General features: G+C 37.5%; 1 protein-coding gene across 1 annotated transcript in view; it reads right to left on the reverse strand.

Annotated features, from left to right (window-relative positions):
- Positions 1–14,621: 14,621 nt before the first annotated feature.
- Positions 14,622–15,516, reverse strand: part of LOC310638298 (C4b-binding protein alpha chain-like) — a 51,132-nt gene continuing 50,237 nt past the window's right edge. Inside the window, exon 17 of the mRNA XM_083359253.1 lies at positions 14,622–15,422. Coding sequence (XP_083215379.1) covers positions 15,379–15,422 — 44 coding nt within the window. The 3' untranslated portion in view covers positions 14,622–15,378. The remainder of the gene's footprint in view (positions 15,423–15,516) is intronic.

A 15,516-nucleotide genomic window follows, 5' to 3' on the forward strand; every position in this document is an offset into this window, starting at 1 on the left:
TTAGTAGTAAGGGAAAATAAGATTTTCACCTTCATTACTACCACAAAGTTGGCTCAATAATGAATTCTTACTAGAGTTGGATGAGAGCTGAGTTTTCCTTTACCAGCATTCCAGTCACTTCTAGATTGCTCCTTTGCCCTCAACTGAGATATGTAGCAAGCAGCTGAATGGGCTTGACATCGGAGATAACAAACTAAAAAATTACTGTTCAATTGGCCTGTTCTCATCTTTATCTGAATAGACACATTTTTACACTAAGCTTGCAACATAAAACTTGCCAGAACCTTCTACAACAGGGGTGTCAAACTGCTGGCTCACAGGTTGGATGTGTCATGGTGAAACCACACCCACCCCATTGCTGGCAATGGAAAAAAAGTCATGATACATCACAACACATCACATGACATCGCGAGTTTGACACCCCTGTTCTACAACATCTTTCCATGCTAGCCTGAACTAATAGGTTCTCCATGCCTGAGGAATGGTCATTGATCAATCTCAGTGGAAAGTTATCTGATCATGGCTGGTGTAAAATTCTCCATTTTCAGACCATCTGTTTCCCCAATAAAAAAAACCAGATCCCCAGTGGCACGCATATTGGGCCAATAACAAGAACAATTTTCTGAATAAAATAGTACCCCCAAAGCAAGCCAGTCCCAGCATGAATATTGACATTTCTCAGAACTTTCTGGGAGTCCTAAATACCAGGGCCAAGGTCTCCCGGTGCCAGCTCAATTAGGGAAATTCTTGGATAAGGGTGGGTGGTATATCAGCAGAGTCCTCACTTTGTTCTGAATGCTCAGTGAAAGATATACATATTCTCAGATGGCCTGTGAATGAATAGGAAGCCTACAGAGAGAAAGGGAATTCCTGTAGCTTTCAATTTCCCCTCCTATATCCCTTGACTGCTTCTGCTGTTACACTGAATACCTAGAGGTCACAGCTGGAAGAGGCTAACATTTTCCCATGTAGTAGGGCTGTATTACTATTATCCTTCTCATCTGCCCTATCACCTGCTCCTATTGGTATCTTATGACCATCACTTTGTTGGTTGTATCCTATGATTATGACTGTATCCTATGATTTGTGATTATCACTTTGTTGCTTATATGTATACTGATAGCCTATGCACCAGAGGCAAATTCCTTGTGTGACCAATCACACTTGGCCAATAAAGAATATTCTATTCTTTTCTCTTCTTATTCTCCTCTCTATTCTATTTATGGAAGGGATTTTATGGAAGGGATTAAGCTGCTGCTTTACAGATTCAGCATTGGCTGCATGTGTTGTCACAATATCTACTTTGGTGTTATATGTGCTGTCCTACTCACTTGCACACATATGTAACAATGGTTTAGTGGATTTATTAATATTTCCCAGCAATTCCCTTCACCAAAACCTGAGAACTGTCCCAATTTAGTCCAGCCAAAAAAAGACCAGTGCTAGTCCACAGAGCAATGGCCAATGAGTCCACAAGGTTCCCAAATAAGACAAATTCATCAGGCAAAATTAAATCCACAACACAAGAGGATTCAGGAGGCAAGAACAGTCCACAGTTCATAAAGCATGATCCAAAGTCAAGGCACAGAGTCAACCCAAAGCAAGATAGGAATCCCAACCAGGAAGCATACAGCTAGGAAATGAGCACATTGTTCCCAGCATCATCTCCATCTGCCTGATGTGCTAAATAGCCAGCTTCTGGTGCAGCCCATCAAGAGAGACGAGGCTCCTTCCTCACAAGTAATCAGGCTGACCAGGCTACTCTTGCTTTTTCTCTGCCCTACTTGTTTTGAAATCAGGTGCAGAAGGCAGTTCTTCCTCATTAGTAACCAGCTGCAGCTGCATGCTTTCCCCACTTGAAGCCTCAGGGCTGTCCTTCTACATAAATTCAAACTTCTCAACAAAGCAGGAAATTTACCAAACAGGCAGGCAAGGCAGTAGCCTTTGTGTCTCTCTTTCTAGTATTTGAATCCTCGGTTTCAAAACATATGCTGTACTTCACCTTTTCACCATCATTCCCACCTATAATGTATGATCAATGTACTTCTGAAAGAGCTATTCCACAGGCATGAGGCACCAGATGCTCCACCTAATTACCACATCAAGAACAAAGGGTGGGGGTCATTAAGCAAAGCCATCTCTTTAACAGCTGTCACCACTTGCAGCTGTAATGGGAAGACTCCCATTCATCTACAGGTTTGTCTTGGATCTACTTAAATGAGAGAACTTTTATTCTGTATCTACCTAACTTGTCTCTGTTGAGAAGACTGAAGTAAGTAATAAGGCAACAGCCATATAAAGTTCTGGAGAAGAAACGGATTGTCTAGAGCACAGGTGTCAAACTTGCCATGTCATGTGACATGTCACAATGCATGGTGACTTTTTTTGCATTCCATGATGCAACCGGCCTGTGGGCCAGCAGTTTGACAACCCTGGTCTAGAGTTATGGCAGTCAGGATTCAGATCTGGGTATGAAATTGAAACTGTACTGTGCTCTGATGGATCACTTGAGGCAAGCCTGAGATGATAGGATCATGGCCAACCTTTTGTTCCCAGACTTTTCAGCGGTTTATGATGCTGTTGACTATAGAATTCCTCTGGACCACTTATGAGGGTTGGGAGTTGATGGCATCATATTATGTTGATTTTGCTCCTGCTTGAGTAAGTTTTCCCATCAGTTGTCATTGGGTATAGTCAGTGGTGGGATTCAGCCAGTTCGCACCAGTGAACTGGTAGCTAATTTTTTGTGGCCCAGGCCCAGAATGGACTTCCGGAAGTGGCATCCACACAGAGAACCAGTTATTCATATATTTGAATTGCACCACTGGGTATAGTAGAGTTTGGTGCCTTAGTCCCATAAATCATTATGGAATGACTCAAAGCTTAGGCATTTCCCATTCTGCTTGGCATCTGTATGAAACCACAACTTAATCTCTTGGTCTGCCAAAGTCATAAACACTTTGCTATTTCAGATCTGAGTGCTGTTGAGCTTTTGGTGCCAGAGATATTATTGAAATAAGTTTAATGTAATTTTACATTCTAATTCTGTTGTTGTCTACCATTGTATACTTATGTTATTTTACATTGGCTGTTGGCTATTGCTTTTATACAGTGTGGACTGAAGCAGCTCATAAAATAAGTAAAAATCCAGCCAATTGTGAACAATTCTGTCCAGTAGCAGGAAAAACTTTTTTGTTATCTAATGGGACTTCAAATCTTGATGGGATATTGAAATATTCAAAAAAGTGAGAAACATGATAATTGTATTTCTCCTGAACTTGGAATGTTGGAAACAGCTATGTTGATCTCAAAATATATTTTACTTAGAATGTTCTGCACACCTCAAGGATTCCAGGCTTCCTAATATGAATAGTGCTGCTATAAGATATGTGAATTAGCTACAGATTAGCTTTTTGCTGCCAAAGGTACAATCTAGTTGGTTGGAGACAAGCCATAAAAATGAAGAAATATCAAAATAAATTAGAAATATGAAACATTTGCTATGTTTGTCAGATCAAAAGAGAAACTACTGTTCCATTGTTCTTAAAATTCTGCAAAAATATGTGAATTTGTGAAATACCCAGATATTTTAGTGTATTTGTTATGCAGAAAGTGGTTCAACTCGAATGCTATATGGTTGCCAAATATAATAATGGAAATGTATTAGCAAAAGGGACCAAAAACTCAAAAACAGCAGTAAATGCATTTTTTAAAGCAGGCTATTATAGGTTTATTCAATATTGTCCTGGCACACAGTTTTCAGCGTGTTGCTATGTGCTTAGTCAGTCTTAAAAGCCATTAACAGAACCACCTCAATAAGCTTATCCCTTAGCTGTGCCATGCAGTATAGCAGAATTGGCTTCTGTTACAGCTGATAGAGGATCTGCAGAAACTGATTACTGTGTGTTTGTGGATAGCCTTCGTTCCTATAGCATTTCCCTTCCTTTTGATTTTAAGTTTCCTTCCAGCAATCAGAAATCCATTTCAGATGTCAACTGCTCAGGCTTCACCACTACACATTTCTTGCAATACCTTTAATTTTGGAGTTAGAAGTTAAGAATACTAAACCCCAGTCAAAGAAGCCATCACCTGGACAATCCAACTACGGTATACATTTTAAACGAGAGAGATGAAATTTTGCCAATAGGATAATCAGATGTTTCCTTGTGGTAACAAATCAGAAGTCTAGAAACTAATTTCTATGAAGAGTGATTGAAGACTTTTAATTAGGGAAGCACCAGTTCCTTCAGTGTTGTCTTTCCTTTCACTTTCATTTGTACAACATCTTAAACTGTAAGTATATTATAAATACGACGTGTTGATGTTCTTTTGGCAAGAAGGGGACTGTGAAATGTGAATATTGTCTATTCTCTTTTAATAAATAAATAAAACATCAGTTTAGAAGTTGTGGTTCTAACAAGTAATTCCAACAATCATATTCCTGTGGGTCTAATCTAGTAAGGGACAGGATGTGCAAAGAGCAAAGGGCACTGTACTTTGTGGCTTTATTTTGCTAGTAAGAAAATAGAAGCAACTCTGAGTAAAGAGAGTGCAGATAGGCTGGGGGAGGAAGCAGCAATTAATCATACTCAGCTCACTACAAGCAAAAAACATTTCAAACAAGAGTTATTTGAATGTTTCTACTATCAAATGATCCACCCATGATTAGAGAGGGGCTGTGGAATAAGATAAGTGATATCTGATAGGACTGCTGGAAACTGTACAGCACTTGTATTCTTTGATCCAGGATTACATTTGCCTGTGAGAGAATGTATTCCTTCAGTTTTGCTTGAAGAGGTTTGGTATGAATGTGGTTTTTTAAAAAAACTTGTCTTTTTGTCAGCAGTAATCTGTTCAAATATCTGTGTTCAGGATCACAGCATTAAAAGAATAAGACTCAAACCCACAACAAAGTATTCTGTTGAACACAGGCACAGGCTGCAGGGGATAAGTCTGCACTGTCTGCATCTCAACAGTGAAGGGACAAAGGGCAGAACACATCCTGCAGAAAGCACAGCTCCACAACACAGTCCTTTCAGCAGTTCCAAGAAGGCTGCACACCCATTTACACAACACAGGTGAACCTGGGGACACAGACAAATCTCCAAGTGGCCTCAGCTACTCTCCAAAAGAGTACAAATGATCAGCTGTCTGCGAGGAATATAAATTCTTCCATTCCACACCATCCAGACAGAGCTGAAGAAGCTTCTTGGATGAGAAGTGAAATGTCTTCAAAGAAAAACAAGAAAGTCCAGTTGCCTCTTGAAAAAAAACACCTTTGGGACAACCTTGTCCTGGATGACTGAGAATCTCCATAGATTTTCACAGACAGGGTCTATGTACTGTCCACTTGCCAATAAATTCCTCTGGAGCCAACTATTCTTGTGTCCCCATCCCATGGTCTCAAAGCTGACCTTCTGGTTATATATGTAGCTACTCGAAATTTCAACCAAAATAACAGATTTGGAAGGGACCTTGGAGGTCTTCTAGTCCAACCCCCTTCTCAAGCAGGAAACCCTCTACCATTTCAGACAAATGGTTATCCTATCTGTTCTTAAAAACTCCAGTGTTGCAGCTACCACAATTTCTGAAGGCAAGCCATTCCACTGATTAATAATTATGTCAGAAAAATTCTCCTTGGTTCTAGGTTGGTTCTTTCCTTGATTAGTTCCCATTCATTCCTTCTTGTTCTGCATTCAGGTGCTTTGGAGATTAAATTGCCCCCCCCCACCCTTCTTTGTGGCTGCCCCTTAGATATTGGAACAGTGCTATCATGTCACCCCTAATTCTTCTTTTTATTAAATTAGACATACTGAATTCCTGCAACAATTTTAGCCTTCACTCCCCTAATCTTTATTGCTCTTTTCTGCATTCTTCCTAGAGTCACAGTCCTTCCAGTTTTAATCTGAAGAGATGGACACTGTGTCACTATTAGAAGTAGATAAGGAGAAAGGACTGGAACCACACTGCAGAAGTGTCAGGCCTAATTGGTTCAGTTTGGATAGCTGAGAAATAAGGATAGCTAAGTTTTTCTGCCTGGGGTCTCCAGGGAAATGTTTGAAGGAATAATTTTAAATATTCCAGGTTAACAATTGATACGAGATAGTCTTTGCTTAGGGTAGGGGTCTTCAAACTTGGCCCTTTTATGACTTGTGGACTTCAACTCCCAGAATTCCTCAGCCAGCTTTGCTGGCTGAGGAATTCTGGGAGTTGAAGTCCACAAGTCATAAAAGGGCCAAGTTTGAAGACCCCTGGCTTAGGGAACAACACAAGAAACAAGAATTGGAGCACGAAACCCCAGTTACACTATGTGCATGGCCGCTCCATTCTCCATTTATTCTGTCTTTGTAGTAAGCAAATAGAAGCATTTCCAATGAGGGGGTAGCCTTCATCATGCGCATATGTTACACCTGTCCCATAGGAGACATATTCCAAATAATTTCCAGTGTACTTGCCATGGAGAATATTTTATGGTGGCAACATGGAATAACTAGAAAGAAAGGAAAAGTGGCAAGGCTTTGTATACTCTTCTCTCCTTCCTCTTTTGCATGGTCCATCTTCCCAGAATTTCTGCTTTTCACTTCAAATGTTAATTTAAGAGATTCTTCCAAGACAAACCATCAGGAGATGGGAGATGCTATTACAGACTTATCAAATAAACAGTTATGGAAACATTTTAATATAACTTTATTAAATTTCAAGAAAAAATAAAGTATAAAATAACAAAGGGGAGCTGGTAACTCAAAAGGGGAAAAGATTTAAAAGTGTAAGGGGGAAAGGGAGAGAGGGATAAACATCTACAGTACATGCAAGTTTAACAATATTTATTTATTTATTTATTTGTTTGTTTTTATAAACCGCCCTTCTCCCGAGGGACTCGGGGCGGTGTACAGAATAAGGTAGGTATACAAATGAACAATAGTGAAAAAACAATAGTAAAAAACAAACTGGGACCCCAATTCGAGCTATCAGGCCAGGCCGGACTGCTGGAACAGGTAAGTTTTTAAGTCGCGCCGGAAGGTGCGGAGGTCGGGGGCCATCCGGATTTCGGTTGGTAAGCTGTTCCAGAGGGCTGGCGCACCCACTGAGAATGCCCTCCCCCTGGGGGCCACCAGCCGACATTCCTTGAGCGGTGGCACCCTGAGGAGGCCCTCTCTGTGGGAGCGCACAGGACGGTGGGGTGCTGACATTGGCAGAAGGTGCTCCCGTAGGTAGTCCGGACCCATGCCATGTAGGGCTTTGTATGTCATTGTTAGCACCTTGAACTTCACACGGAAGGCAACTGGAAGCCAGTGCAGCGCACGGAGGAGAGGTGTGATATGGGAGTATCGGGAGGCTCCCAAGAGTGTCCGTGCCGCTGCACTTTGTACCAGTTGTCTTACAATTTTGAATCCAATAAGACAATCATTAAATCAAAAATATTTATCTATCATTAATGAACAAGATTTAAAATAATTTCTAAAAAAATAGTTTAAAAATAAAAGTAAACAAAATATTAAAATGACTATAATTTCAATGCCTCCATATATTCATTTTTCCAACATTCTTTATGCTACTAATTTTTACATTTGTTTGATCTTTACCCATTATATTACTTCACTAATAAACTACTTTTTAAAAATTCACATTTTCTTCATTTTTTTCTTTTGAAACATAAGATGAATTTATAAAATATCTCTAAAAATAGTTTTCATTTTTTTCCCATCCCCCTAGTGGCCAAGAGAAGTTTATGTTTTTTAAGAGAAAGGGAAGAAAGTAGGGTTGCTCTGATTATGACAATATTCCCACAAAGTCTAAAATTAGAAAGAAAAAAATGCAGCATCAAATATCACAGATATGGATTTGCAGAAAAGTTTTACTCCTTTCATAAAAGAAACAGCTTCATTCCCCACCCCAAAGTTTTAATATCCAAAACTCCATCTTCTTGTTCTATAAACTAAATCCAAGTCCCAGATCAGAAAGCCAGACACATGCTTAGCAGAACTGGTATATTCAATTCTAGCCTCCCTGCCTTAAACATTTTGCCCATTTTCCTTTTTCCAACAGTTAGTCATTATTTTGCGACTTACGAGCCTGCTCAACACTTATTGGGCCAAGTCATTTTGGGGTGGTATGTGTAACATTGAACAAGTTTGATGTAGTGATTAAGGCATCAGGCTAGAAACCAGGACAGCATGAGTTCTGGTTCTGCCTTAGGCACAAAGCCAGCTGGATGAGCCAATCCCCCTCTCTCAGTCCTGTGAAGACAGCAATGACAAACCCACTTCTGAAAAACCTTCAGGGCTTCTTTAGAAGTGGTAAGCCAAAGGACAAATTTTATTTATGGTTACCAGAAAAATCTGTTAAAGTTCTGAAGGATTTTCTTGTTGAAACACAGATAAGCAGCAAAGTAATTCTAGGAGTCAAAGAATATCATTCTCTTTTTACAATGTTTTGATTGCAGTGCTGGAAGCAATTATAGTTTAAACTTTGACAGCTTAAAATCACAGATAATCTGAAAGTACCGTAAATATTTTAACTATGTGAAACATTAGCCCACATTAATAGCCATATGCTATGGGATATAATAGTTTCTTTTATCTAACCTTGATTGCCCATTCCAATGTAGTAAGTAGGAAAATGCCCACGATTTCCATTTACACATTATCTATCTTTTTTCATACCATTTTTCTAAACTGAGAACCAAAAGGATTGTAACATTTGCATATATAGGAATAAACAATGTTCTTACAGCCAAATTCATAAAAGTCTGCTATTCCTAAAAGTTAATTACCATAGTTTACTTGAAGTTCAGAATTAGTAAAACACTTAGGTTATCCGAATTTTGTTTTATTTTATTCCAATCTTATTTTAAATTGTATTTTATCTAATTCCACTTTAAATTGCTTTTATCAAATTTTAGTAATAATTTGTTTCTGGAACTTTGCACTTTGATATGGCCCAAGGGCTAATCAATAAATAAATTAATAAATTAAAAGTAAAACACTTAGGATAATTGGGAAACACAGGTGGAAAAGTGCGTCACACAGTTTATGTGCTTCATACACACTAAATAGAAATTTAAATAAATAAATACTTAAATGTATTAAATATAAATGTATATTTATTAAATAATTAAACACACACATAGGCTAGATGAGCCTTTTATCAGATTGTACATATTGGTTTCATTTCAAGTTACCAGCAGATAACAATTTAATAATTTGATCTAGTGAGGTCATTTAAAGTTTTGTTGATGAAACTAGATAAATGATAGCATTTTTTATCTGATAGCATTTTAATGACTTAAAAAATCTTTTCAACATTATTGAAGATTTTCTTTGGAATGCATTTGCCACCTTGAGCTCTCAGATGAGAGGAAAAATATAAATTTAATAAATGATAAATAAGCAAGAATTCTGATTCATCATAAATGATAATACAGAGAGTAAACTTTTGTTGACAGAACTTTTCTGACAGAACAATAAATCAGTGGAATGACTTGTCTCCAGAAGTTGTGGATGTTCCAACATTGGAAGTTTTTAAGACGATATTGGACAACCATTTGTCTGAAATGGTATAGGGTTTCCAGCCTGAACAGGGGTTTGGACTAGAAGACCTCCAAGGTCCCTTCCAACTCTGATACCTTGCCAAGAAAGCTGCAGGGACTAGTCCAGGCAATCACCAGGAGTCAATACTGGCTCAAAGACATAATAAATGTTTATTGGTATTCAAGGGACAGATTGGAGCAGAGGTGGGAGGTGGGGGAGCTCTTAAAGTTCATGAGATTGTAGTGGGTATGAGGGAATGATGCAGACATGTGTAATAACTGCTGTGACTTAAAGTTTATGGCAGGATGCAAAGTTGGCATTAGTCACAGCATGAGTATTGTCATTTTGGCATTATTTTTCTTGTGTATATTGGAATTGCCTAAAATCATAATTTGTGTAGTTTCCCCATTAACAAAACTCAGACTACCATACATACTGGTAGTCTACAGACGTTTGAATGGTAGCAAAGAAGTACTGAAAGTGTGGGCCAACTGACCCTAGCAGAAAGCTCAAAGACCGGCAAGACAGAGAAGTTGTTTTCAGTTGGATAGGTGAAAAAAAGGGTCTCAAAAGGCTCAAATTGGTGGCGTTTTATTCAAAAATGTGTCCAAATTATCAGTAATTTTGTTGGTAAATGTCATTAGACAATTTATATCTCTAATATTTGTGATATAAATGCTGTTAAATAAGTTTTAATTGTTTGCTGCGAAGAGTCCTCCACTTAAAACCACAATTAGGACCAGAATTTCCATTGTTAACCAAGGTGGTGGTGGTTCAGTGAGTCATGCCTGATTTTATAATTTTTTTTGCCACAATTAAACAAATTAGTGCAGTTGTTAAGTGAATCATGCAATTGTCAAGTGAATCCAGCTTCTCTCGTTGATTTTTTGTTGGAAGGCAGATTGCAAACAGTGATGAGATCCTGGTCCTGGGACACTCCAGCTGTCCTAAATATCTACTGGCTGACGAGCCCCCCGAAGGCTGCTTAGGGGACTGTGGGGATGCTGCAGCGGTTGTAAGCGAAAGGAACAGTTGCAGAGCACTTTTTTTCAATGCCACTATAACCTCGAACAATCACTAGATAGGTAGTCCTCGATTTACGACCACAATTGAGCCCAAAATTCATGTTGCTAAATGTGAAATGTGTTAAGTGAGTTTTGCCCCATTTTACAACCTTTCTTTCCACATTTGTTAACTGAAGCACCAGAGTCGTTAGGTTCAGTTCAAGTTGTTACTAACTTAACATTGAAAGGAACGCCCAGAGTTATTCTGTTTACTTTTTAACATAGCTATTATATCCACTTGCTATACAACAAAAAGTCTGTGTAAGTACAGCCCTACACAGTGACTTAAGTCAGGGGTCTCCAATTTTGGCAACTTTATGACTGGTGGACTTCAAGTCCCAGAATTCCTCAGACAGCCTAGCTGGAAAGAAGAGCTGGCTGAGGAATTCTGGGAGTTGAAGTCCACAAGTTCTAAAGTTGCCAAGGTTGGAGACCCCTGACTTAAATAATCCTTAAATAAATAGTGTGCAATCTGGTGACAACCTGGACTTGTTTAGGGCCTCTGCATAACTTTGTGTTATAGGTCAGTTATGTCCCTTTCTGGACCACTGAACTCTGCTGACAATCACTCATGCCCTTTTGACCTACAGATTGGTTTTATTATCTTTATTATTTCATTTTATTTTACTAGATGTGTATTTCATCAGAAGAAATGGGAACTGTATCTTGTTCAAAGATCTACTTAGTTTCTTTTTTTCTTGCAATTTTTACTTTATTCAAAAGATTGAAATCCAAAATAAGAAAATTTTAAAAATGCAAAATTAGACAAAAATATTTAAAAATGTGTGAATTAAAAGAACAAAACCCCATATTACCACCCTAGTTGAACACTGACAAATCTATTACAATAATAGCTTCCCCTCTTGGAAAACAGACGCCAAATTTGAGCTTCTATATGCATCTCTGTTGACCTGACAGACATTACAAACATTGAAGCAAAAAATAGTTAACAGATTAAACAACAGAGAAGCTAAAGTTCAAAGCACTCTGTTAACAGTCTGTTATTGTAATTTAGTTATAGAAAGTATGCACAGTTTATCACAAAGCACCCTGACCATTATGTTTGATCAGTCCAGGATCAAATACCCTTATTTGTTTCATAGTAATGAAATGTTTCTTTTTTGCCAGCAGTTCCATCTCATTTCCAAAGTTCATAAGTCTCTGCAGCATCCATTGTTGAATAATTTTCCTTGATAGCACAGCATTCCTCTTGGCAGGAAAATTCGGTCCATCCTTCATCTATTTCATTATCTCAGAATTTCTTATATTTGTATTCTTTCCCATCTTTTCTGGCAGATCTTCTTTATGTCAGGTTAATTTTGTAAGATTGGGGTCTAATATTAATTTTGATTATTGATAATTATGTAGGTTTAAGGAATAAATTTTGTGGTGAAATGTATTATTTATTTTTATGTATTTTTATATATAAAAATGTAAAGATGCATATGTCTTTGAGGTGGGATTTTTTTTGTTATAATGGATCAATAGAATGGAGGAAATATGGGACTTTTTTTTCTTGTTATGACTATATTAGTGAGGAAATATAATGTACAGAGAGGAAGTTAATGTAAAAATGAGTAACAAAAAGTGAATTTGGAAAAATGGATTGATGATGTTGAAATTGAATAATATTGTTATTTTATTATTTTGTTTAGGCTTCTTTTTAAACTAAGAGTTTATTTTTACAATCTTGTTCTTTAATGATGGCTAATTTGGGGCTTCCGGTTTGCACGCGTGGCGCTTTTGAATGCGCAGAGAGAGCTCTCTCCCTGCCGTCCGATCTTTCTTCATTGGAGGACCCTGAAAAGGGTCGAAAGTCACCCTGAAGGGGCAACCACCGCAAGGAGGCCCTCCTGTGATCATGGAAGGGTGGCAGCCCTCCACTTGAATCCAGAGCATCTCCTTTTGGCCTGAAGAAGAGACCGGCCATCAACATGGCCAATCATTAAGCCGTTCCCTGCCGAAAGCCAAAAGCACTTTCTAGCACAATAAAGCAATCTGGAGGACTTGGGTGAGATCTTTCCTTTCTTACCCCCCTAACTGCCTGCCTGTTGGACTTTTCTGAAAATTTTCTCACCCCCTTTTTGAAAAAACAGCTTTTGTATACTTGGGGGAATAACATTTTAAGCCTTAAAGTGAAGAAGAAGAAAAAAACACCATCTGATTAAGCAAAGAAACTAAGTAATCTCATTCCTACCTGTTAAAAAGCTCATATTTTTGTGGGGATCTACTACCCTATTTTCTGTTTAAGATGTGAAATGGACTAATTATATAAAAGCTTTATATTAATTTGGGGAAAAGAAGAATTTTACAACTTATTCTATATGCTACTGATGACATCCTGTGGCTAAACTTGGAATTGCAAGTAAACCTTTTGCTTATTCTGACAGCTGACTGAATAACAGAGTTGTCCTTGATATTATCTTCAAAGACTAGTGTGGGAACACCTGGCACTGAAAACAACTTTTAGGAGCATTGGAGGTGGAAAATTACTGACTTCTATTAAAATAGCCTCCATGGAAGACTTAGCTGTAAACACTAATGAAATGGATGACTATATCCCACCACTTAACTACAAATTGATATTAGACACAATCTTGGCTATAACTGAGCAAATTAAAGCCAAATTGCATGATAAACCTGACAAAACCACCAGACCAAACTTTGACCTTAAATGATGAACTGACAACCCAAAAAGAAATAGAAGAACTGGAAATTAACACTGAAATAGGAGACTTCAAAGAGCAACAAACACAGCCTACAGAGAACTTTGAAGTCCAAACTCCAACTTTAACTACAAAACTTACAGTTCAAAAAACAACAACACCCGAAGAAAGCAACATTAAGAGCGAAGATATCAAAGGCCTTCAAATACAGTATGTTGAGGATTCAGCTAATCAAACGATAATAACATTAGCTACTACGTTCTACCTAACCCAGATGGAAATGGAACAAGAATTACATCAAACATCAAAAACTGAGCTATTAAAGCGATATTTCAATGATTATAAAGGGGACACCAGCTTGGCAAAACTGTCATTTGGATGGTCTCCGTGGATGCAAATAAGAGGTGGAGGAAGAAAGGGAGACACATTTGAGAATTTAAAGACACTAAGATGGAAGCCTGATTAGCACAAAACGAAGGCGAGAGTTAGATTTAAAGATTTAGACTTGTCTTTTTTTGGGATTTGTAAGGACAGAACTTAAAAAATCTTTTTTGATGGACCAAGGGGAATCTTAAAATATAAACTGATTTCATATTTAGGTTTTAGAGTTTTAAAGGAAAACAAAATTAAGCTTTTAGAATTAAACTTTGAATTATACTATAGAATTTAGAGTCTTATAATATAAGATAGTATTTTAATAAGTGTTGAATGGTTAAGACAAAAAATCTTTTCTAACAATTGGTGATTTGTTAAGATGAAAACTAGAATTTACTGTTAAATCATAAGAATGATTTGTAATGAACAATGTAAGTTTTGTAGACAAGAGAATTATTCTTTACTGAAATAGGGAATTGTAGGTTACCCCAAAAGTAAGCTTTCTTCTGTATATTATAGGCCACTTTAGAGTATTTTATTGCAATTAGGTAAAACTTAAAAACAGGATTTTGATATGTTTTAGTCTAATTACATTGAAAACTTTCTTAATTGATTAGGTCATATCTAGAAATGTATTAACTTGATCACTTTGACTATGTGAAAACTAAGGGAATCAGAGAGGGAATCTTTATTGATGCAACCTGAACTATTTACAAACAACTTGTTATTTGTTACTTTTCACTACCCAACCACCATATTGCTTCACCAATACATGTATATGTAAATATTGAAAAACCAATAAAACTTGAATAAAAAAAGATGGATAATTTGGCATTAATGATTTGGTTAATGGATTTGTTTAAGACTGAAATATTGTAAAGGTAAAGGTAAGGTAAAGGTTCCCCCGCACATGCGTGCTAGTCGTTTCTGACTCTAGGGGCCAGTGCTCATCTCCGTTTCAAAGCTGAAGAGCCAGCATTTGTCCTAGGATGTCTCCGTGGTCATGTGGCCGGCATGACTACACACCAAAGTTGCACGGAACGCTGTTACCTTCCCACCGTAGTGGTCCCTATTTTTCTACTTGCATTTTTTACATGCTTTCAAACTGCTAGGTTGGCAGAAGCTGGGACGAGTAACAGGCGCTCACTCTGTTACGCGGCACTCGGGATTCGACCCGCCAAACTGCCGACCTTCTGATCGACAAGCTCAGTGTCCTAACCCACTGAGCCACCGCGTCCCTTTTGAAATATTGCCAAATTCAGTTAGATATTGGTTATGTTATGTTTGACTTAGAGTAAAGATTGTTTGATTAAATATTTGTATCTATATTAAGTAAGTTGGAAGCCTTTCCTCACTTTTCTCCTTCCTTTTTTCTTTTTTCACTTTTTCATCTTTTCACCTTTTGAATCCCCCTTTTTGTATTTAGTTTGTTTTTTATTTTTTCTTGAAATTTAATAATGTATTAAAAAATATGGAACTCATGAGGTAACCCTTGCTCAGTCATCTTCAGGACAATTTTTTAACAGGGCTGCCATTTGGGGAATAAAATAGAAGTGACCCATATATTCCTGCTTTCAGGAAAAAAAAATGGAATATAAATACAATAAACAAATTGAGAGATAAATCATTTTAGGAGTTTGTATTTTATGTTTAGCAATGAAATTAAAATAAATAAGCAAAGCAGATATTCAATGTAGTCATATAAAATCTTGATAGATTTTCTATATGTTCAGTCTCAGAACTTCACCAGCAATTATACAGAACAGCCAGGAGGATGATCAGTTTTCCTAGGAAAAAGTTGTAATAAATAATTCAAAACCTTTTACCTTAGGCAAGAATGAACAACTCAGGATTTTCATACAACATTCAAAATCATTGTTT

Source organism: Vipera ursinii, assembly GCF_947247035.1.
Source record: "Vipera ursinii genome assembly, chromosome: 3".
NCBI classification, from domain to species: domain Eukaryota; kingdom Metazoa; phylum Chordata; class Lepidosauria; order Squamata; family Viperidae; genus Vipera; species Vipera ursinii.